The sequence below is a fragment of the Nothoprocta perdicaria genome, unplaced genomic scaffold (assembly GCF_003342845.1).
Source record: "Nothoprocta perdicaria isolate Ctin4 unplaced genomic scaffold, notPer1 scaffold_35, whole genome shotgun sequence".
NCBI lineage: Eukaryota > Metazoa > Chordata > Aves > Tinamiformes > Tinamidae > Nothoprocta > Nothoprocta perdicaria.
Window position 1 is genome coordinate 3,867,353 of NW_020455588.1, and position 23,867 is coordinate 3,891,219.

The window sequence follows — 23,867 nt, forward strand, 5'->3', positions numbered from 1 at the left end:
GGTTGTTTTGATCAATATCATTTCTCCTAAAGATTTTTTGATCTCTTCGAAAAATGTGATGGATACAAATCTGGAAAACTAAAATTGAAAAAGCCCAAACAGTTACAGGCAAGTTGATCTTTATTTCCCTCCTCCCCACTTCGTGTTTTATAAGTAGAATACAGTTTGTTTTAAGGAATTCATAAGTAGAATACAGTTTGTTTTAAGGAATTCCTATATTTCTTTTATTTAGGAAGTGCTTGATATAGCAAGGCAACTTCTTGTGGAACTTGGGCAAAACAACGATTCTGAAATTGAAGAAAGCAAAGCAAAACTTGAGCAGCTAAAGACTGTGCTGGAAATGTAAGTGTTTAGTTTTGTCTAATGCTTCACAGCCCTACAGATGTCTGCTATTTTGACTTTCCCAACAATTTCAGTTAATGCTTGGAATTGCAATGATTAGCAAATAATTAGCATTACCAAGTAATATGCACTGATTCAAGCATAAGGATTAGTATGAGAGAGGATGACTTTGTGTTTGACATTAAGGAGACCCAGCCTCTTTCCCTATTTTCTCCTTGCCCTTATTTTTTATTGATCTTCGTACTTGATTTAGCATGAGGCCTTAGTACACTTTTTATAAAAGAACCACTTTCTTTGAGCTCAAGTTTTATTTTGAGGTACGTGGTATGTTTTTAAACCCAAAGTCCTCGACTGTAGGGTCTGATCTTGCAGTGTGTGACACAGTGAAGCCTGTGGGCACTCTGGCTATGTCTCCACCGTGCACCTTGCAGGCAGCCTGGAGGGTGCTGGTCAGGTTGTTGAGTCAGGTTTGTTGCAGACACCTCAGTATTGGTGCAGCCGTGTGCATGAGTCAATGAGCGGCATCTCTGTTGTATCCCACAGGACCACAGGCAGTTTGAATATGTATTGGAAAGATCTATGTTCTTATCTGAACTACTATTTCTCTCTTCCCCCCTTCCTTCATTGCCTCCTCCTTCAGGTATGGGCATTTTTCGGGGATAAATCGCAAAGTCCAGTTAACATATCTTCCTCATGGTTGCCCCAAAACGTCCAGTGAAGAGGAAGGTATAGTATTAACTGTACTCTATCTCAATAGGACTTCTATTTACGTCATGAAGGGATTCATGGTACAACTTTTGGGCTGTTAAGAAGCAGAATACGTTGCTTTGAATGTTTATTTGGATGGCAAATGTTTAGCTGTCTCTTAAACAGCTGAATTGTATGCCTAAAGCTAGGCATTAAATTTGTATGTTAATGTCACTTTTTTTTGGTAATAGACAAGCAGAGGGAAAGAAACTTCAGTGGTTGACCAGGAGTGGTGTCCTGGGGTAGACATTGGAAAAACCCCATGCACTGTTGACTGCTGCCTTTAAAGAATTCTGGTGCTTTTCTGGCTTTTGAGTGAAATAACTAGATATTTAGCATCCCACTTGTTTTGACTTTCTGGCTTTTGATTTTTATTTTTTCCCTCAGATTTCTTAATAAATACTCTTCATTTAGATCTTCTCTCTAATTGAACTACTGCAGGTTTCTCTGTTTAAGTGCCTGTTTTGTCCTCCCTAGTTCTGTGTTTTCCTAATGGTAGGATGCTCTTAAAAGTTTATAATATTGAAGAGATCCTGTAGTAATGCCCTGTATAGTTTTGGCATTTTTCATTTATAAACAAACAAAGAAGGTTTGCAGTGTAGTTCACAACTGACCTCCTCTCTCTGTGTGCTATCAGACAACAGAAGAAACGAGCCGTCCCTGCTGCTGGTTCTGAAATGGGGAGGAGAGCTGACCCCGGCGGGCAGGGTTCAAGCGGAGGAGCTGGGAAGGGCTTTCAGGTGCATGTATCCGGGCGGACAAGGTAAAATACGTAAACAAAGGAAAGCAGGAGAGGGGAAGGGCGCTTGGGGTGGCGCGAGCGGGGGCTCCGGCAGCTGAGGGAGCGCGAGGCGAGCGCGTGGGCTGTGTTGTGTTGCAGGAGACTACGCCGGCTTTCCGGGCTGCGGGCTGCTCCGCTTGCACAGCACCTACCGGCACGACCTCAAAATCTACGCGTCCGATGAGGGGCGAGTGCAGATGACGGCGGCCGCCTTCGCCAAGGTACCCACCCCGGAACGGCCTGTCCGGGCGAGAGCCCTGAGACTCCCGGGGTTGCTTGCTTCTGTTGGAGGCTGGGGAAGTTGTGTGGTTTATTACCGTCCACAAGCAACAAGACTGAGTTTCAAAGGAATTTTTTTTTCAAATGTTTAGGGTATTGTGATGAGTTTCCAGTTAATGTGCCTGGTATGTGAATCTCTGAGGGAGCAGCTCTCTGCAGACAAGTTTAGCTTTTGCAGCCACAGCAAAACACATTAGTGCTTTCCAGTCTTTCAGTCTGCTGGCTCTTCCCCTAGATCTTCACCGGGTGCCTCAGCCCGGAGACCAGAGCACTTCCCTTTGCTCTCAGCTTTGGCGAGAGGCTCCGGGCAGCCCAAGGCCTGGCCAGCCAGGGCTTCCCTGGAGCTCGGCAGCACCTCTGGCACGCCAGGGTCACCCCAGCTGCTGCCGGGGCTCGTGCACAGCGCGCTCCACCACCGCTCATGCGCCGCTCTAGCAGTCCTAAACGGTGCTCTGAGGCCACTGCCCTGCAAACTGCAAAAGTTATGTATATCTTAACACACAGCCAAGTGATACGGCCTTGATTTAAATGCCTGGTGTTTTGTTTCAAGGGTACTTTGACATTTCATCTTTGTTTAGCTAATTACATTCTTTTCTTGCAGGGCCTACTGGCCTTAGAGGGTGAGCTGACTCCTATTCTCGTCCAGATGGTGAAGAGTGCTAACATGAATGGTCTCTTGGACAGTGACAGCGATTCTTTAAGCAGCTGCCAGCACCGTGTCAAAGCAAGACTCCATGAAATTCTCCAGAGAGACAGAGATTTCACTGCTGATGATTATGATAAGGTTAGAATGTGATGACTTTGTGCAATGAAATAAAAGCTTAAGCAAATATTTGTAATGAAAAAATAAGCAGGGATTTCACTGGTTTTGTCCCTTCATGCAATATGAGTTATCAGAGTAGCTAAAACTTTGACATAGGATTATAACTATTGGTAGGGAAGACATTAGTAATGCTTTTCACCTTTTCACTTTTTTTTTTAAATTATTCAGTATTCAAGTAATTCAAAATTTTTAATGATTTAAGAGTGTGAGGGATGGGGAATGCAAAATATATTGCATACTTATTTAAGTTTGTAGCAATATTTAACTTGTTGCAATGCCTTTCCCCAGTTTCCTTGGTATAATATTCCAAGAATATTGCTGAATAGCAATAGAATACTTTCCAAATGGCGAAAGGAAATGTCTCATTAACATACTAAATTAGTGTTTCTAAATAAAGTCCATGCTGACATAGTACAAAATACAAATAATGATTCATGACTTTGAGTATTATGCCCTTATCCTGTAGGGTATACCTACTAAAATCAAATTCTGGAAATTATATTTAATTTTATTTTGATTCCTCGGTTGTTTCAAATACAACCAGTTTGTTTAGATAATTTTGTGTTTATCTGAAATTTCAGCTTACTCCATCTGGAAGCATCTCTTTGATAAAATCGATGCAGGTTATCAAAAATCCTGTGAAGACATGTGACAAAGTCTATTCCTTAATCCAGAGCTTGACTTCACAGATCAGGCAAAGAATGGAAGATCCAAAGTCTGCAGGTACGTGAGTATTTTGTAGTTACATTTAGTTTCTCTCAACATACATTTGAAAGAGAATTGTAATATAACCTTTCCTCATTGAACTGGCGTATAGCAGAACTTTGATCAGCAATGCTTTTCAGTCGCATCATGTATGCGTGGAATAAAAGCTTTGTGCTTTCAAAATTATGTGAGAGTGAGAGGAAGAACCCATGGTCATTTTGGAGGTAACAGCTCTTGTGGCATCTGGAAACGTTCAGGTATCTGCAGAAATCTGTGTCATAATAAGTTGGGACTCACCAGTTTGCAGAAGGAATAGGAAAAGCAAATGAAAGGAAAGCTAGAGCTTGTGTTAAAATTGTTTTAAAGGGATAATAGCATAGTTGAAAATGTGCTTTTGTTACTTGCATGATCCTGAATAGTTACGTGAGGTATGTGTCTGCCCAGATATTCAGCTGTACCACAGTGAAACACTGGAACTGATGCTGCGCAGGTGGGCCAAGCTGGAGAAAGACTTCAAAACAAAGAATGGACGATATGACATTAGCAAGATTCCTGACATTTATGACTGCATAAAATATGACGTTCAGCACAACGGTTCCCTAAAATTAGAAAACACAATGGAATTGTACAGGCTTTCAAAGGCTTTAGCTGACATTGTGATTCCTCAGGTAAGCATTTTCAGGTATTAAGTAGATTGCTTCCAAAATGACTATTTAATCAAATTACATGAAAAATGCCTATTCTATCTTTTTATTTTTTCTTTGAATGTTCCTATGTTTTGCAGTAATAGAAGCCTTAATTTTCACCTCCTATTTTCTGATAGCAAGCATCAGAAAAGTTTTGTTCATAATTCATCAAATGTGCTCAGAATGATTATTTTTTCCAGCGGCTCTAAACTATGAGCATGTGTGCTTTTCGTAATGCAGTGTATTGAAATAAACTTGTTCATTGCAGTTATTCTTCATAGATTCAAGTGGGAATGGTGTGAACACCTGTGTTTCTTGAAAGTTTATTTAACTTATTGCTCCCTGCTTTTAGAAGCTTTATTTTCAGGCTGTTGCAAACAGACGTTGTTAACTGCAAACTGTTGAAATCTCACTCTTCTTCAGAAAGGTCTTTTAAAATTTAAATCACTTATGTTTTACAACAGTAACATGCCTTGTCATATGATAGGTAGCACAGAGCACGAAGCTTTTGAAAAAGGAGAGATTAAGTGTTATAAATATTGTAACATTTGTTACAATACTTATTTTTCAATTGTACTTTACTACCGAATGTCTGTCTTTCAAATTAATCCATATTTTTCAGTATTGTGGGGGGTGAATTAGGATCTCCTTCGGGATAGTTTGCCCCAGGCTAAAATGGATAATGTGCCTGTTTCTATTGACAGTAAAAAAAATAAATAAATAAATAAATAAAGTAAATAAATAAATAAATAAATAAATAAAGGTAGTTAATTGAAATCAGGTGAGATTAAACTCATTATTAATGACTGAGCGTTCAGGGTAAAAACATTCTCTGCATGTTTTGCTTCAGGAATAGAGCTTCTTCATACCAAAATGAGTCCATTTTTGTGGCCTATCTAGTGAATGAGCTACTGAGTGAATTTCACGAGTGAACTAGTGAATGGTTCACTCATGTCAACCCAAAGAGCATAAAGGCAGACCCTGTCTTACATGAAGAGAAGGGTTTGAGTGTACTAAAAACATTTTTAAAAACAATTTGCAACCAGAGCCAAATAATAGCAGATTTTTATAGCTAGGCCTTGAATGCAAAGGTGAAGATTTTTAAAAGTCAGTGTTCTCTTATACAGGAGTATGGTATTTCCAAGGCTGAGAAACTAGAGATTGCCAAAGGTTACTGCACTCCTCTAGTGAGAAAAATCCGTTCTGACCTTCAGAGGACTCAAGATGATGATACTGTAAATAAGCTTCACCCACTGTAAGTCTTTTAATTGAAGTGTGTGTGTGTGTGTGTGTGTGTGTATATATATATATATAAAAGGAAAAGTAACTTCTGTAAGATTTACTGGAGATCTTGCATAGCTTTTGTATTTGAAATGTCTTGCGAGGTCACAGTCATTTCAAAACTGTGATTTATCGTTAGCAGCTATTTCTAAAACGGGCTCGCGCCACGTGCTGCCCTGACGGGGCTGTGTTGACTTTTCAGCTACTCCCGGGGCGTTATGTCCCCCGAGCGGCACGTGCGCACGCGCCTCTATTTCACCAGCGAGAGTCACGTCCATTCCCTGTTGTCCACCCTTCGCTACGGTGCCTTATGCGACGTAAGTGGAACGCTTTTTCTTCTGTTAAAACGCTGGCTTTGGGAATTTATGGTGCAACTTTGGACTGCTCAGTGGAAAAGACAAGCTCCCCTGAATCCCACATGACCCCGCTGAGCTGAATGAGCACCTCAGAGCCCACAGAGCTGCTCCTTAGGCAGTGCTTGAATACTAAATTCATTTTTGAATTCATACCTTTTCGAGTGTACTTGATTCTGATTGTGGTAAGTGAACTTACAGAGCCGAAAAGCATGCTTAGGCCCTGGTTTCACTGTAGCAGGATGGTATAGCAGATAAACCTTTGGGTTTAGGTGTTATATTTTTTTAGGTTTGGTTTTATATTTTGGTTTTATATTTTTTTTCGTTACCTGGAAAGAGCTTTGTATTTCCTCTATGAAAGTCAAATCCATTCAAATGCAGGGTGAGGGACACAGAAATCATAAGTCATTTTAAAGCAAATCACTGACTTGAATTTTCTAGATTCAAATGTGGTTCACAAAGTGTTTTTCCCCCTTTCATAAGGAGTCAAAAGATGAACAGTGGAAGCGAGCTATGGATTACCTGAATGTTGTCAATGAACTCAATTACATGACACAGATTGTTATCATGCTTTATGAGGATCCAAACAAGGTATTTAAAATGAGTAAATATTTTCAGGAATGAATAATTCTAAACTGTATGCTAAGGCTAAACATATTGATCATTTTCTTTAGGAACTTTCTTCAGAGGAGCGCTTCCATGTAGAGCTGCACTTTAGTCCAGGAGCCAAAGGCTGTGAGGAAGACAAAAATTTACCAGCTGGATATGGATATCGACCTGCCTCCCGAGAGGTAATAAATAATTGGGTCTTTCTTTAAAGCAAAATCAGTATTTTTGGATGTGGGGATGTATCTAAAATAGATTCTAAAACCTTTTGCAAGGTGGCAAATAAAAATGTGTTTTTATTTACTTGTTTTAAGACAATAAAGGAAATGCCAACACACACTTCCATTTTCGATAGATGCTGGGGAAAGTACTGGGGCAAGTACGCATGCTTCACACCTTTATTTGACTTTGCCCAACTGTCTTGCTAGAAATGAAAAGTCCTTGTAATAAAAATGGTCCCAGCAGCTTGTGCCACATCAGCCATGTTCTGACAAGTGCAAGAAGCGTGTAAGAAAGTGGTGTAGTCTGGAATTGTTGATAATAGACGTAGGGGAAGGACCGATACAATCGGAGTTGTGTGTGTAGTTACCATCTACTTTCTGAGAAGTGGCAGGAAAGCTTGATGTGACTTCTGTGGTTGGCTTCTGGGTCCAGAAGTCTTTTGCTGTGTGAACAGAAAGTGGAGGAGTTGAGCAGTGTGGTTGCTTAGGACCTTATTGTCACATGCAGTCGCCAGCAAGGAGCGAACACCGGTGTGTAAAAGTCTAGAGGAATATATGTTTCCATGACTAGTCATTAAATGATATATGCTTAATCTTTTTCTTTCGAAAATCAGCTTGTTTTTGGTTTGTCCCAAAGATTAGCTTAACGATCACTTTTGTCTACCTGATGTCAAGTGTGTAGCTGAATTGAAGAGGATTTATCTATTGCTTGTAGAATGAAGGCTCGAAGAAAACCTCCCATAGAAATGATAGTGATGAGGAGGCACATGCTCCTAAAAGGGATGAAACAGATCGGTCAGTAGTGATGTTCAAGCCAATGGTATCAGACCCAATTCACATACACAGAAAGTCACCTCTTCCAAGATCCAGGAAGATTGGTTCTGTTGAAGTAAGTGTTTCTGTTCCAGAGCATATCTTTTACAGAAATTAACTTTCTGCTTACTTTTAACAAAGCAAAAGGCAATTCTGCTTTTGATTACACAAAACCAGAATGATATTATGCCTCCTCGGAGGATCGCTTTAATTCTGCGGGAAATTCCGCATGGCAGTGCTCTATCTGAATGGCTTTTTTTAAAATGAGTGATTATTTTGCCATAAAATACTTCGCTAATACTTTGCTCCCTCTCCACCCCGCTTTTAAAACCATAGAAGGAAAAAAAAAAAAAGCTATTTGAAAACATTTTCAGGCTAAACCCACGTCTCCTTCAAACTAACACGCATTGCTTTGTATTCATCCTGAAGGCAGCTGCTTTGGGGACTAAAGCGAACCTTGCAGGGTGGTGGTGCTGAGAGGGGATGGAGGGTTTGGGGTGCTAGAGGGGGAGCAGGGTGCAAGAGGAATGTTTCCAGCTGCCTTTGCTTTCACGTGGAGCGAAAGGGGCTCCGGTGGTCCAGCGTTTGCAGGTAAGAGCACAAACTGGCAGTGTGTATTTCTCGAAGCGGGTGGGTTTGGCATTTCACCGGGGGCCGAGAGCCCCGAGCAGCCTAGCTGCACTCTGGAAGGCCATGAGGTCCAGCGGTGCTTCCCGGAGCGGCCTCAGTGCCACGGCAGTGCAGGACGCACCGGAGCGCTCGTGTGGCCGAGCGGCAGAGCTTCGGCCGCTGCACAGCGGCACTTCTGTGACGTGAGTGCCAGGAGGAGACTAACAGCTTCACATTGCCTCATTTTCAGTTGCTTAAAACCATCAGAACTTAAGATCTGCACCCAGTGCTTCTCCTCTTGTGTTTGTGTTGGGAACAGGCTGCTTGTACATGGGGGGAGCATTGAGGAAGCAGGATAGCAAGCAGCTTGGATATTAGTAGTGTGGAGAGAACAAAATGCATGGTTTTCTGCTACAAGTACATCTTTATAACTTCACATGGCTCTCATAAATTAACAGAGGTAATAGATGTGAATGTCTTACATTTTCTATTTACAAGTTTTATCATAAACAAATGCTCACAACATCAGTACTTTGGGTTTTCCAAAGCTGCTTTCACTATGATCATGCAAGCTCCCCTCCTTGTTATGAGTTCACGCACACACAACTTAATAGTATTTTTCAACTTTTAACCATTTTCACTTGTGAAAATTATCTAAAAGTTACTTTCAAAAGACAATAAGGACAGAAATGGCTAAATTTTGACTGTGCTGGTGATGCATGTTCAGATAGAGTGTGTTGCAGCATTCAGCGTTTCTTTCTGGGAAGGGAATCACCTACTTAAATCATTTGCTGTTTTTTATTTTAAAGTAAAATTGGAAATCTCATCTGGCACACTGCAATCTGCAAAACCAATTATTTTGAATAATTCTACCAAATGGTATTTTCACGTGTTTTTACAAACATCATTTTATTGCAACTTAAACTGCAACTGCCTTGATTTTTATTTTTATTCTTTTTTTTTTTCCTATAGGCAATTCTCTTTTCACTTTTGTCCGTTAATTTAAGGGACACTGTCAGGTAGTATTAGATGTAACTTTCAATTGGGGTTGTAGTCCAGCCATGCTTGCAGAAGATGCGTTGCAATTCTGCATTAAGTGATGAAAACAAAAAAAGTAGAATTCGAGCAGTAAAGTGAAAGGAAGGCTTGCCAGCATGGAAAATCCAGGTCTGTGTTACCAAACATGTCCATTTTTAATCATTACAATAATAGTTATGTAGGGCATGGGAGAGTCTTAGCCTGACAATGTCCCTTGAAGTCTTACAGCTGTCCAGCATCAGAATATTAAGTCTAATATATGTAATTTAAGTTGGGAGACCTGTGATGCCACTGCCAGACGGTCAGCTGTAGAATCTCCAAGGCAGTTCTAAAAACTGGTAGAAAGTTTTAGGCGATGACCCAGACTAGAAATGAAAACTATTAAGCCGTAAATAGGAAGCGTTAATGTTCTCAGAGGGGGAAGGTATTAAACAGTATGTCAAGAATAACAGACATTATTTCCGACACGTAGGGGCATTTGTGAAGTTTAAAGCAGTTCCTGGCCCCGGTTCCGTGTCACCATGGGGCCTCCCCGAAGGCGCTGAAGCCGCTGCTGTGCCCGAGGGCCGGAGCGCGCGCGAGCCGGGCGCCCGCTCGTCCCTGGGCCCCCGAGGAGTTTCGCAAGGCGTGCGGAGAGTCTGGGCGCGAGCAGGCTGGGGGATCTTTCCTGTTCATGTGGCTCTGTTGAATCTAACTTTGCATGCTTTGCTGTTTTTTGCCCCCTTTCTCACTTCCAGGAAGAGAGCCCCCTGAGTGTGTCTAGCCCAGAGTGTATTGGTACCTGGCTGCATTACACCAGTGGTGTGGGTACTGGGCGTCGAAGACGCAGATCAGGGGAACAAATCACTTCTTCCCCTGTCTCCCCTAAATCATTGGCTTTCACATCCAGTATTTTTGGCTCATGGCAACAGGTTTTTAAACTTTACTTCATTCAACATTATTATGCATTCCGAGCAACAACCGACTGTCTTTAAGGACACCTAATCCCTTGTTATGGATTACATTCAAAGCAAATTCTTCTACTTCTTAAAATTACTTCCCGAGAATGTTTGGGGGTGGGGAAAAAAGAGCAAGTGCATGTTTTTTCCACTCAATGTGTTGCACATCTCCCTGAAGAATTGGTTCCTCTCTAGGAAATGCAAACGTTAATACAGTAGAAAAGACACAGTCTACTGCCTAATGAAACCGATTTCTGCTCTGGCTTAGTTGTCCTTTAAGACTTTGAAAATGGCATTGCTTAATTTGGTGGTAGGTAAATTGAATTTTTTTTTTTTTTTTTTTTTAAATAATGGCAAACAATACCATTTAAAGTAATTTATTTGGAACTTCATATTGCTACTCAAACCTTGTTTTGCATATATCATATTTTCAGTGGCCTGGTATTAACTACTGCAGGGAACAATAATTCTAAGCACTAATAATTCTTGCCTTCTGTATCTGGAGGTGTCTAAAACTGCCAACACAGCACATCATCCATTGAACTGTACAATATTTTGAAGATGTTTCTAAATGCCGGGGAGGAAACAGAAGAAAAAAAAAATAGAGAAAATAAATAAATAAATGATACAAATATTTCTGAAGCATCAGTGAAGACCTAAAGATTGTGTAATATTTCAAGATATTGTTTACCTGTGTGGCAATGGATGGTGTTCTGTCAATCCTACCCTTTTCCTTTGCCAAGATTTTCGTAATTTCTTTTGATTGTGGAAAATTCTAGACCTTATGTAGGAAAAGTAAATATCAGTCAAGGCTGTGAGTATCTGAGGATGACACTGATTGAGGCCGTGCATGGGTCAGTGATTGTATGGTGTCCTCAATAGCTTGTCTGTCTTTCCTTCCCTCCCCTCCTTTTTTCAATACAGGCGCAGTTTAGGAGAGTGCATTTGGTAAAATAAAACAAAATCTGTCTCAAATGTCTGTTCTCATACATGTCTTGGTCTGTGTCCTTTTCCATTCTGAATGCTTGCTTTGCACCACCTCATTGCAAGGAACTCATGTCAAAACGGACTCCCTTCAGAAGGGGATATTGCATGATCTTTCATATTTCCTTTACATATTTTTACTAACACTTATCATACAGCTTATTAACACTTGTCTGTCTGAAACAGGCTGCTGTATCAAATTAAATAGCCATTTCATGCTCCTGTTCTACCTTTCCTTATTTTTCTGTTTTTTGCATCCAGGTCCTATCAGAAAGCAATAGTAATTTACGAACACCGAGAACTATTCTGGAGCAAAAGCAGAGTGGTCTAGGTATGTGCCTACAATTGACCTTTCGTTTCATGTTAGCTTTTCTTCTGCCCAGTGTTCTGCACAGTTGTACTTCATAGTTTCTTTTTCCTTTCGCTTAATTTATTGATCGATTGCTGTAAATTTTTTTACATGACCAGGACCGTGTAGTCTTTGTAATCAATAGTATCTGCTGATGGTCTGAAACAGTACAGCTTTTGCAATGGGACAGCTTGATTTTTTTTTCTGCAGCAAAAGCTTTTACATAAGTTATAGTTGAAAAGAGCAAATTGTTGGAGACTGTTCATGTTCCTGCCTCTTTCCTGCCAGAACAGGTACACAGGATTATTTTTAGCATAATGTAGCTCATTAAGATTTTGTAGTTTATGACCGAGCTGTTGGTTTTTGCAGAATCTTTTGGATTGAAAAGGCCTACAATGGAAACCATTAAAACCCTTTTCTTGAAGATAATTAATGTTTCCTACATTAGTGGGCAATTGATGGAATTGAAAGTGTGGTACCAAAGCAGGGGAAAAAAAAAAAGAAACCAACTTCAAGTTTCCTGGTGTATCAGGGCTTTTGCACACGGTCCCTTTCTTAAAATCACTTTTCTCTTTCAGGGCTAGAATTAATTTTGCTATAATTCAATGAGTTGTTTCAAATTCTTGCAATAGAAGTGATGTTTTCCTGTTATTCCTTTGAAACAGGCGTTCATTTGACCAATGTGCAAAAATATGAAATTTTGTACTAATGTAAATTAATATTGCATTTTTTTCCTGTAAATGTAAAATGTCTTTTCATGGGAAAAAAAGCAGTGTAGCAAATGCCTAAGCTATATGTATTAGGCTAGAGGTAGCTTTTCCTCTGTGTATTTTTGTCTAATCTTTCTGTGATAATTTTCTCCCTGCTTATATTTTTTTTTTTCCTTAGTAAAATGCATACATCAGGTGCCCTCGTTTACTGACGTCATGTTTTAATGTGTGCTTGCTAAAGTTAAACAACTTTTCTTTTGTCACTGTGACACAATATGGCTTGTGGAAGATGATATATTTGTGTGTGTAGGTCAAGATATTACCTTTGGAGCTTTTGCCACAGACTAGGCACCTCTTTATTTTGGCTGTCATTGGTCACATGTGCTAGTAATGTTTCCTCTCACTTGGAACCTCCAAAGCAATGAAAGGAAATATCTCCAGACAGTTGGTCTAGTGAGCCAGTTCTCCCTTCGAGTCATAGTCAAGATTAAAGGAAAAAAAATACGGCATTTTTTTCCATTTTATTCACTGGTATTTGTAAGTCTCATGTATGGTGGATTATAAGAAATGACATTTCTGTGTATGACCTTCAGAGACACGTTAAAGTTCCTAGTGGCAGGACTGTACAAGTGGTAGCAAAAGCATTTCGATTGCATGGAAACATGCAGGGGTCTCTTCGCTAGGAAGGAAGTTGAGCTCACCTTGATGAAAATTTGTAGGTGTTTCCAGTTTCTACCATTGGCAACAAAGGCAGCTGAAATACTATAGAGTATTTCTGCTTTGGTTCCCATTTCATAGAGGTTAAAAGGGAAATGTTTCCATGTTAAATCTGTGGAAATGCATGAGTGCATCATTGCAGCCGCTCATCTCAAAGGGTGGTCTGGATGGAAGCAATGAGCAGTATTACCCAGTTTTTATTTGTTCCAGGACCGCCAGCTTTAAACCCCGCAGCGTTTACATTGTCATCTTGCTTTTGTTTTGTTGCTTTGGTTCTGCTTACATGGACGCTAACCGGTAACTTCTCTTTACCAAACCTGAACGCAGGCCACAAAGTCGCCTTGGTAAAGTCAGTCCCCTCTGTAGCAGAGGGTGCTGGGTCAGGACTAGCAGCGCAGTAAATTATGGTAGTTTCAGCCTCCACTTTGACATTACAAGCATATTGTGAACGTGTCCAAGGCCCTGCCAAAAGCTGCCTTTTGTGTGGTAAGAGCCCTGTGCTTGCATGCTGCATGCATCCCCAATGTGAATGGACGAACACCTGGTTGTTGTATGTATTTTCTCTAACTCCCATCAGGGTCTCAGTGTGCGGGCCTGTTTAGCACCTCAGTGCTCGGGGGTTCTTCGAGTGCACCTAACCTACAGGATTATGCTCGTACTCATCGTAAAAAGCTGACTTCTTCTGGCTTCATAGATGGTATGTGCACACTCGCGCACATGCACGCACCAACCCACGGGCCACATTAAGCGTCTAGAGATAAAGCTGAGGTTGCTCGTTTTCATGGAATCCTAGAATCCTTTGCCTTAGTATTAATTGTATGAGTTTCTGTTGCTTCTTTATTGCCCGTAGCTCGCTTCTGTTTGATTTAATAGCAGAGTTAATTCTTGTTACTCTCCTGAATTGAACGTTAGCTCACCCGCTTGCGATACATGCCGAGAGATTTCAGCAAGCGCGCTTTTTCAGCACCCTTCAAATTTAAGTTTTGAAATGCTTTTTCTCATTTCAAGCTTCTGATTTTATCATTTCTTATTGATCTTGAACTAAATTGCTTATAGCATATGCAAGGAATGAGAGAAATGATAAATTGACTTAAAAATACTGATGGTGAAAATTTTAGGATTCCTGACTCTCTTCTGGTTGGGTTTGGCTTACTAAAGAGTAGGAGGTTTTCATTTTTTTTTGTATAATCTGAGGTAGAGCAGATACTCTTTCCATAGATTTCAGAATGTAAATCCCCTTACAACATTGAGATGAAACAGTATTCCTGCTGTTTTTTCCCCTCCAAAAAATCACTACTCAGTGTTCAACTCTAACCTGATATAATCTCATATGCCAGAATCACCAGCTCATTCTGCTTGTTTTCATACACTTCGTGACACATCTTGTAGTTTTCAACAGCCCAAATTTTCTTCTTTTAACCTCTATTTAGATTTTAGCCCTTTTTTTCCCTGATCCCCTCTGCATGCCACTCCGTTCTAACACCTTCTTATCTTTTTTTGTTGGTGTATTTTTTGACTTTTTATTTTTTGTCTTTCCTCTTCCTCTCCTTTTTTGAAAATGTCCCTCTTTTGGTAGCTGTTACGAATTTCAGGTACCTGTTTTTCTCTTTCTCAGACACCACACGCGGTTCTGCTGTTAAAAGGTTTTCTATCTCATTTGCTCGACACCCAACCAATGGTACGTTTTGCTTTTATTTTAAAACAAAAACAAAAACACAAAAGGTTCCTTGCTTCATCCCGTTTATTTTTATTTCAAATATGGGGTGTACAGTATCATCCAACCATCTGTCGTTCCTAACTTCAAGCACAACTCCAAATACCTCTGTAATCATTAGATATCCTAAATCTCTTCTTTGTCATCCATTAGTATAAATATGACGTCAAAATCCATTCATCAGAAAAAATCTTTGAAAAATCTAAATGCTGCTGTTAATCGTGATCTCTAATAAATTATTCTCCCCCATTTCTCATGTAATCAGACTGTATAGTGCAAGATAAAAATAGAATTGTATCTGATCTTTATTGGACAGAGACTTCTTGATAGCTTCTGCTGCTTCTTTGTCTTCCTGCTGCTGAGCTATTTCCCTCCCATGCCAAAGAAAACAGTGGAGTTGACAAATTGATTTTATGACTGTCTTCTTGAGGTGATGCTAAATTTTAAAATAATAATAATAATAATAATAATAATAATAATAGAATTAGAGCAGAAGTTTTGGTTCCATTCCTGCTAAATTGCGATATCTATCAATGAACCAAAACTTTACCAGATCATACCTCTCCTCTGTTCATTGAGTGTGCAAATTACTTCAATATTGCACTAAAAAAAATCACAGGGAAAGGGTTGCCTCCTGCTTCCCTTAAGCTCTTGAGAATCAAGGATGAGAGAGAACTTGTCTTCAGTCTACTATTTAAAAATAAATGCAAGAATTTGGTTTAACACGCAGGACGAAGCTGTATCTTTGTCTTCCACAGCAAAATATTTTGTGCCTAACTTTCTACGTGATTAAATAGAGCCCAGATATATGCTGTTCATGGAAACCAGACGTGGTCTTCAGCATTCACCAGATCTTAACGTAGCTTTGCCAGATCTCTCGATCTCAGTTCTAAGGCACGTGAGTGCTGGCCCAGGACAGTAACGATGCTCTATCGTGGAAAGGGCAGAGGAAATCATCAGGACAGCCGCATTCGATCCAAAATGCGCTTGTTTAGGAGGAGGCTGAGGCGGAGCAAACGCTTGCTTCATTTTCCCTGAAGCAAAATGCTCCTTTACCAGAAGCGTTCGGAAGCCCCAGGGAGCCGCACTGCAGCGTTTCCCAAAGGAAGCTGGTGCATTGAGGCTGACGGTTGGATTTGCTCTAGAAAGGCCCGCTCTAGCCTTACATTTCAAATAAGACACGTAGGAACCTGTTTTTTATCTTTAGAATCTAATCAGATGATATTTCCAAAACATTATGGAGGCTCAGGAAGTAAGGGCTGCGTTTGAGTCTAGCTGCCTAATAGCTGGAGTACCTTCTGTTCCATTCAGCACTACCCTTGGTGACTGCATTCTTCCAAAGTAGATCCATCCAAATTGCTTTTAACAAATGCACTGACGGCTCTGGTTCATTTAACGCAGACGTTTGACCGCACATCTTCGACGAGCTAACGCATGCCCTGCGAGCTCCCATGAAACCTACGGGTATCCTCAGGTTTCTGAGAGCTCCCTACTAACCCGCAAACATGGAGGTGTCATTTTGTCTGTCCTCCGGACTGTCATTCTGATTTTCTGTGTCCCTTTCACTCTCCTCCTCTTCCTTTTACATGATTCTCACACCTTCTGACTCATTTCACTGCCTTTCCCCGCCACCCCTTCCCCTCATCTTTAGTTCAAGGAACATGGAGAAACAAGTTACCTTCTGACAGTGCTTTACCTTGTGTTCTGGGCCTCTGCGCAGAGCACCCGCGCCTCTCGAGGGGCTGCTCCGGTGCCTCTGTGGAGTTTCTGGGCTCCCCTGGTATGTGTCCCTAGCTTTGAAACCCAAGACAGCAGGTGGCTTTGGGAAGTGCTGCGTTAACCCTTTCCTTGTCTTGCATTTCGAAGGCAAAGAGTGAGTATGGCCAAAGGCCGAGGGCTGCTGGTCTGCGGGGAATGGCTCTGTTAAAGGGATACTGCCCTTTGGCTTCTTTGTTGCTAAATATGTAACTGTATTTCTCAAATTCATTAGGCCTCCCAGAATTTGTCATAAAATTCTCAAATGAAACACGGTGGAGAGATTTTCTGGGTTTCTCGGTCATATCCCTTAGATGCAGAAGTCTCACGGCACTGTATGGCTGGGGTATGGCTGTCTGATAGCAGAGGTCCCCAAACCAACCACAGACCTGAAGAGGGGAAATTCCTAAAAGGAAAAAGATTTTTTTTTCCCCCCCTCTTTTTTTAGGGTCCATTTTGAATTTCCTTTCCGATTTTCTATAACATTGCACTGAAACATTAGTAGATGATTAAAAATAATGAACCTGGCCTTGTCCCACTGCATTCTGTGCAAGCATTAAGATTGCAAAGGGAAAAAGGGGATTCAGCTGATGGCGACACTTCCGCCAGGATAAAGGGACAACTCTTGTGTATCTTACTGTAATGCAAAGAAAGGGTTGGCGCTTTGCATGCATGCACAGTCCATAGGATATTAACACGTGTGCCAAACCTTCTTAGTGCTTACACTAAAGCTTAGCTGCTGTCTTTTTAAGAAAAAAATATAGAAATGAAGAATGTGTTGGTGTTTCTTTTGCACATGAAAAGCAAGTTGCCCTGAAATGCAATGTTTTACATTAGTGAAGCTGCCATAAGCACGCTGCAGTTGATTGTAGAGCTGGCGTGACGCTCCCTCAAATTTGACGTGGATCCAAATATCAACACGGACATCCGTGGGTTGAAATTTTGAAGTTATTTTCTCTCCTCCACTGAAGGAGGAGCAAATGGGGAACACTGGCTAGCAGAGGAATATTGATGCTTCTTATTTTGGGGGAGGGAAGAGTTCACCGTTAGATTGCTATCTCTAAAAAAAAATGTACCTTGAACTGAAATTCTAAACATTATTTCATTCACTATTGTTTCTTCATTTAAATATCGTAAAAGAAATGTAGCAATTATGCATTAACAGTATTGAATTGCAAACTTGGAATCGTACAGCTATGTGTGAACGCTCATGGACACATTTTCCTCTTTTGAAATGCAGTTGGATGAAGAGAGCTGAGTTACCCAACTTACTCAGTTTACAGAAGTGCAGTTTTATGCCAAGATGTGTTTAAAATGCTTTTGATATGTTAGTAATGCAAATATGCATGGTTGGTTTATGATAATAACTAATGTAGAAAAGTAGAGTCCAGTAAACTTTAGATTTTGGTTTGGTATACTTACCTGTGCTAATATACAAAACTTTTAGTGTTTTAAGTACTGATTTTTAAATCCATAAAGGTAGGTGTAAATCTGTTCTACAAAGCCAAAACATGTAACCTCAAAGTACACGAGTGCTAATCGTAGTTTTCCATGGATACTAGAGACAACAGTTGTTTTTACAGAATACTTGAGATGATAGAAGGCGACTTCTTCCCATTTTCCTCATTGAGAGCTTTAGCATTTTAGCTCTTCTCCCTCAGCCAGCTGTTGACAACACAGCTGTCCATTTGCATGGATGAGTTACCTATTCAATGTTCTGCCTTGTATGAGACTGAGTAGGAGAAATACTGCCATTTCTTGACTCTCGTTAGTGTTCAGGCCTAAGGGAAGATTATTCTTCATGAACTGATGTGATGTGTGTAGACCAGTTCTGTATGTGGGACTTGTACATGTGCATGGGACTTGTACCCCATGCTGTGTCACATGATACTTGGAGTTCAGTTTATTCTGGAAGGTGGCCCACCTTTTTTTTAACTCCATGTTCTATTGATAATACATGAGGATTTCAGGAGTATTATGTCTGCATGTATTGATTTTAAAATAAGTAATTTGTTTTACACATTAATGCTTGCCCATGCGATAGCTTAATTCCTGTCTTATACTTGGAAATCTTTTTTATTATTTTTTTGCAGGTTTTGAACTGTATTCCATGGTGCCTTCTATTTGCCCTTTGGAAACCCTACACAATTCCCTGTCTTTAAAGCAGGTGGATGAATTTCTTGCCTCTGTTGCTGCTCCATCAAGTGAAAATCTACAGGAGACATGTACTGCTCTTAGTTGTAATTATGCTCATGTTAAATTGTTAAATATTGTCTAGTTAATCTTTCCACTATTTTGTAGCAAGTGATTAAACTAAGAATATTGTTTATTTTAAAAGAGAAAAGGAAGCAAAAAAACACACAACATAGATTAACTGTAACAGTAACTTTTTTGGTATCCTCTTGCTATATGAACATTATCATGATCTGTCGAGGTAATTTCCCGATTCATTGATAAAATAGACCAAAAATTGTATGAAATATTAGGCTTCTTTTCTCACGCTAAGAACATCTCCCTGCTGGTTGCAGTTGGATTATAGGGAAGGCTTTTTGCTAACACTGAGCATGCACTTGCAGCTTCATGCTGTGCCGCTGCCCGGGCAGTCACCTCAGCAGAGCAGCGTTGCTTTTTGTATCTGGCAGTGCTGTTATGCCCTGCATCTCTCGCTGTGACTTGCTGCTTCACATGCAGAGTGCCTTGCAATTGCTTTTTTCCTCAAGAAGCTGAGCTGCATGTTTCATGTCTACGTGATCTTGAAATGAGGTGTGAGTTCTGTCCATGTGCATGCGTGGGGGAAGATGCTTTCCCATTGCGATTCTCCGCTTGCTTCTTTGGAAACCGGTTTGCAGTTAGTTCTTTTTTTACCATTTATTAGGATGCTTGTAATTTGTGTTTCAGGTAAGTGGAAAGTGGAGTTGTTTTGAAGAAATGTTTAAAGAATTACACTTTTGTTGGGAAAGCTTGTGCATGCTAGTACTGATGCTAAAGTACTATAAATGCTAGGGGTTTTGCTTCTTTCCGGGGTTTTAAGAGATTTGATGCTTGAGATTTGAATCAGCAGCTAATTTGTTAGTGCAGGCCTCCTACATCTGGGAGAGAAAGTATTCTTAAGAGAAGTGGTGTTACTGATAAATGAGCACAGCTCATTAATACTTTAAAGTTCTTAGGTATTTTAAAAGTTTCTTCATATTGTTTAGGGCTTGGAAAGATGATAACCCCTGAAAAGTGGTAAAGAATTGACAGTTCACAAGAAGAAAAAAAAATTCTAACAAACAAGGTCATGCTATTGGAGTAGTTTGGAAAACAGGATTTTCACAGTTCTGCTTATGTGGAGATAACCTGTCTGTAGATCCTTCTGCTTTCCTACCACATCGGGGACGTGCCTAGAGAGCCATCCCTTGTATTCCTCCCTTAGACCTGCTGGGCTGCGTGGGGTGTGTTGGTGACCCATGAGCAGCAGCACTAACTCTCCTGCCAGTCGGCTTCTGTTACTGAAACCTGGTTTAGCTTCGTGCTGCCAAACATGCTCTTGTGCTGCTTTCTGAGGTGAAAAGGAGGGTTTTGTCTTCCGCTCTTTGACATTTTGACACAAGAGTCAAAAATCCATGACTGGCTTGCAGGGCTTGTGGCTAAGACTTTGGTAGTATTTGACAGCTACATGGTTACTGTTATTTTTGGCATTTTGCTATTAATAATGGTATTGTTAATATTTGTGATGTATATCTTTCCCCCATGACCTTTCAGCCTCTCCAACCTACATGAGTCCCCTGTCAGGAAGGAAGAGTTCGTTAAATACCTACACCCCTACAAAAATTCTCCCCACACCGCTTGAAGCTTTGCCTGAGAGGCTGCCAGTGGAGAAGACCAGCACACGTAAGTAACCTCAAGGTTGGTTGGTAGAATAACCAACCTCATTCAGGTGCTTCTCGCAGGATTTCTTTTCTTACATATTGTGTAATTTCTCTGGGCAGCTCTTTCATATCATTCCATATATAAGTAGGTGGGAACATTTTAGTAGTCATCTAGAACTCGTAGCATCGCCCATGTTATCCTGGCAGCTTTGTTAAGAACCTATTTCTCTCATGCTCCAAAGTGTTTGATAGAAATGTTACAATCGCATATTTTTCTCTTGCTTTGTAAGTATTGACATACGTAAAAAAATGTCTAGTTTCTAGTCTAGTCTAGCATTCCTAGTCTTTCTCAGATGAACAGAAGTCCTTATTTAAATGGCACAGTTGCAAACATGAATAGTAGTACTAACCAAAAAAAAGAAAAAGGAAACCGAGGATCTGCCGTTCACAAAGCAGGGCAAAGAAGAAAAATGCCCCGGGAAATTCAGATAGTCGAAGCTGTGCATCTCAAAATCGACTGCTGAAAGGCAGGGTTCCTCACAGAGCTTGTAGACAGGGAAATTGAGAAAGAGCAAAAAGACCAATGAGATTCAAAGAAAAAAATTGGTTAAATGTTTTGATAACAGTGTTTTGATAACAGTGTTTTGATAGCTTACTGCACACACAAGATGTACTTCCTTTACTGATTAAACAGCACTTGCATGAGCAGCAAGAGAGTGTGTGGATGGGATTACAGTTAAAAGATTTCTCCTTTTTTTCTCTTTTTTTCTTTTTTTTTTTTTTCTTCTCATTTGAATACTTTAGAATTTTGCTGTTCATTGGCATATGGGCCTGGAAGTTGCAACATTATTGAAAAAACCTTTAAAAAATAATTTTTGATCTTTTCTTGAAACTAACAACATGACAGTGCTTGATATTTTTGTTTTCCTTTGAGGTAGGCTGTTTGTGAATGCCCCTCAGTTTGCTATTAATAACCCATGCTTTGTATATTGCTTTCATCCAAAGGTGGTCTTATTGCAAAACTGCGTGTTCAGATAAAGTCTTTACATTTGCTCTAGCAGTACATTTCAGGTTATTTTTTAGGTTAGTATTACTGCTGTACTGCTGTACTGCTGTTGCACCAACAGTGCAAACTGTAATACAAAACAATATTTATTTCAACAGAGCAGAATCACAGAATCACAGACTGGTTGAGGTTGGCAGGGACCCCTAGAGATTATCTAGTCCAACCCCCTGCTCCAGCAGGGACACCCAGAGCACAGGGCACAGGGCGACATCCAGGCGGGTTTGGAAGGTCTCCAGAGGACTCCACAACCTCCCTGGGCAGCCTGTGCCAGGGCTCTGGCACCCTCACAGGAAAGGAGTTCACCCTCGCATGGGGATGGAACTTGCTGTGTTTTAAGAAACTACCAAATAAAAGATTTTCTAAAAGATGTTAATATTTCAAAATGCCTGAGTATAACTTGTAGGAAGTCTGCTGTGCTGTTAGGGAGTTGCACCTCCTCTTTTCCATGATAGTTAGTTAGTTTCCTGTTGGAAAGGCGGTGCTGCGAGAGGCCAGTCAGAGCCGGGCTGAAGCAGCAGGTAGCGCTGGGCACGGGCGGCCCGCGCAGCCTGGGCTGCCCCCAGGCACGCTGCCCGCCCTGGGCTCAGAGCCGGGCTGAAGCAGCAGGTAGCRCTGGGCACAGGCGGCCCGCGCAGCCTGGGCTGCCCCCGGGCACACATCCCGCCCTGGGCTCAGAGCCGGGCTGAAGCAGCAGGTAGCGCTGGGCACAGGCGGCCCGCGCAGCCTGGGCTGCCCCCGGGCACACATCCCGCCCTGGGCTCAGAGCCGGGCTGAAGCAGCAGGTAGCGCTGGGCACGGGTGGCCCGCGCAGCCTGGGCTGCCCCCAGGCACGCTGCCCGCCCTGGGCATCTGCGCGGCTCCGCGGCCTTCGGGAGCAACGCGCTCAGGTTGCACCTGCAGGGCTAACCTGGCTGCTCAGGGCTCCTCGGAAAGAACTTGCTGACTTTCCGCTCTGTTGGGTCATGCAGTTAGAAGGTAAACACTGATATTTGCTACGTTATTTTTTTAATGAAAATACTTTTGCTTAGATTTGCCTGTGTTAGAAAGTTTTCCCTGGGAAAGGTCAGTAGATTTTATGAGAATATTCCATAGGGAAGATTGAATTTGTAGTCCCTTTTTTACCCTTGAAACGACTTTTATTGTACTGCAGCTCCAGGAAGTGTGTGGTTTTGGTTGTTTGCTTTCTTTCCCACTGCTGCCAGCTTTGGCTTTTCTGAAGTTGGAGTTAATTTCTTGCTTTCTAGGGTTTTCCAACCTGCTTTTCTCTGCTTTGTCTAATGAAGTGCTTTCCTTCTACTGATAAGCTGACCTGGTCAAACAAAGTACTTATCCTACTGATAATATATGTGGTTTTGAGGTTTATTTGCTATTTTAATGTTCGTATAAAGATCTTTTAATAGTGATGGATTGATAAATGAGTAACTTCAAGATCTGTTTACTTTAAGATCAATTTATTGTAACATTGTATGTGTTTCTGTGCTGGGTAACTTTTGTTGCATTTGCTTTGCTTTTAAATTATTTTTAGTATGGATGTTCTTATAAACATAAAGAAAATATATATAAACATAAAAGAAAATACCTATAAAATCTAGTAATTTCTTTTTTTTTTTTTTCTTACCTTTGCAGCTACCAGTGGATCTCCTGGCTGTGAAACTAAAGTTAAGCTGTCTCCAGAAGAAACCTCCCTGGAAGTCAAAGTTAGTGCTGAAATTCTTGCTGAGAAGAAGTGAAATCGGTGAGAAGAAATGAAATTGGTCAGAGAAATTGGAAGCAACTTCTTAAACGTTTCTTTAGTGTGCATTTGATTGTAGAGAAACAGACTAAATGATGATTGAGCTTTCAGAAGCCATTTGCGTCTGCGTTTCATAGTGCACTTAACCCCATATAAACTAAGGACAACTAGTGTGCACTCTACATATCTAGGTCAAAGATCTCATTTTTAAAAAACAGTTAAGGAAATACTTATGAGCTGGATGAACTGCACACCTTTAATGGAAAAAGCTGCACAAGAATCCTTCTCGTGTCTTCAAATATTTACTGTAAACATGTACAAAAACACAAAACCTGTCCAGTGGTATGTTATGGTGGCATTGTTGATGCTGCTGTAATGAAGCATTATCTGTTGTCATTATAAACTTCTATTTTCAGGAGTTTATAATTTGCCTGTGAGTTTCTTCTGGGGGCTGAAAGGTAATAACACGTCTTCGCTAGGAGCTTTTTTTTTCTTTCTTTTTTTTTTTTTTTTTCTAATTTAAGTACATTTCCAAAGAAATCACTTTGCCTCTTTTTGAAGGTAAGCAGGTGTTTTCTGCATTTGAATGATTTTGTATCATAAATGCTGCAATAACTAGGCATAATGGAGTGAGTTAATGGATTTTCACTTTTGAGTCTCCATACTTTCATTCTGTGTTTACATCAGACATAAAACATTCTAAAATACCTTCTCTTTCGTTGTTTAGTATTCATGCTTAGATGTAAGTACCTGTATATCATCCAGCA

General features: G+C 40.7%; 1 protein-coding gene across 9 annotated transcripts in view; it reads left to right on the forward strand.

Moving 5' to 3' along the window:
* Nucleotides 1–23,519, forward strand: part of PPIP5K2 (diphosphoinositol pentakisphosphate kinase 2) — a 34,870-nt gene extending 11,351 nt beyond the window's left edge. The window contains exons 11-30 of one of the 9 annotated variants that reach the window (XM_026044083.1): nt 33–108; nt 233–342; nt 983–1,068; nt 1,727–1,852; nt 1,970–2,091; nt 2,751–2,933; nt 3,554–3,695; nt 4,122–4,345; nt 5,491–5,618; nt 5,847–5,961; nt 6,481–6,588; nt 6,672–6,788; nt 7,540–7,713; nt 10,022–10,195; nt 11,468–11,537; nt 13,560–13,679; nt 14,598–14,660; nt 18,545–18,691; nt 20,196–20,324; nt 22,995–23,519. In XM_026044083.1, coding sequence (XP_025899868.1) covers nt 33–108; nt 233–342; nt 983–1,068; nt 1,727–1,852; nt 1,970–2,091; nt 2,751–2,933; nt 3,554–3,695; nt 4,122–4,345; nt 5,491–5,618; nt 5,847–5,961; nt 6,481–6,588; nt 6,672–6,788; nt 7,540–7,713; nt 10,022–10,195; nt 11,468–11,537; nt 13,560–13,679; nt 14,598–14,660; nt 18,545–18,691; nt 20,196–20,324; nt 22,995–23,098 — 2,518 coding nt within the window. In that variant the 3' untranslated portion in view covers nt 23,099–23,519. The remainder of the gene's footprint in view (nt 1–32; nt 109–232; nt 343–982; nt 1,069–1,726; nt 1,853–1,969; nt 2,092–2,750; nt 2,934–3,553; nt 3,696–4,121; nt 4,346–5,490; nt 5,619–5,846; nt 5,962–6,480; nt 6,589–6,671; nt 6,789–7,539; nt 7,714–10,021; nt 10,196–11,467; nt 11,538–13,559; nt 13,680–14,597; nt 14,661–18,544; nt 18,692–20,195; nt 20,325–22,994) is intronic. The other 8 variants (XM_026044084.1, XM_026044086.1, XM_026044087.1 and 5 more) reach the window with 8 other exon arrangements.
* The last annotated feature ends 348 nt before the right edge of the window (nt 23,520–23,867 follow it).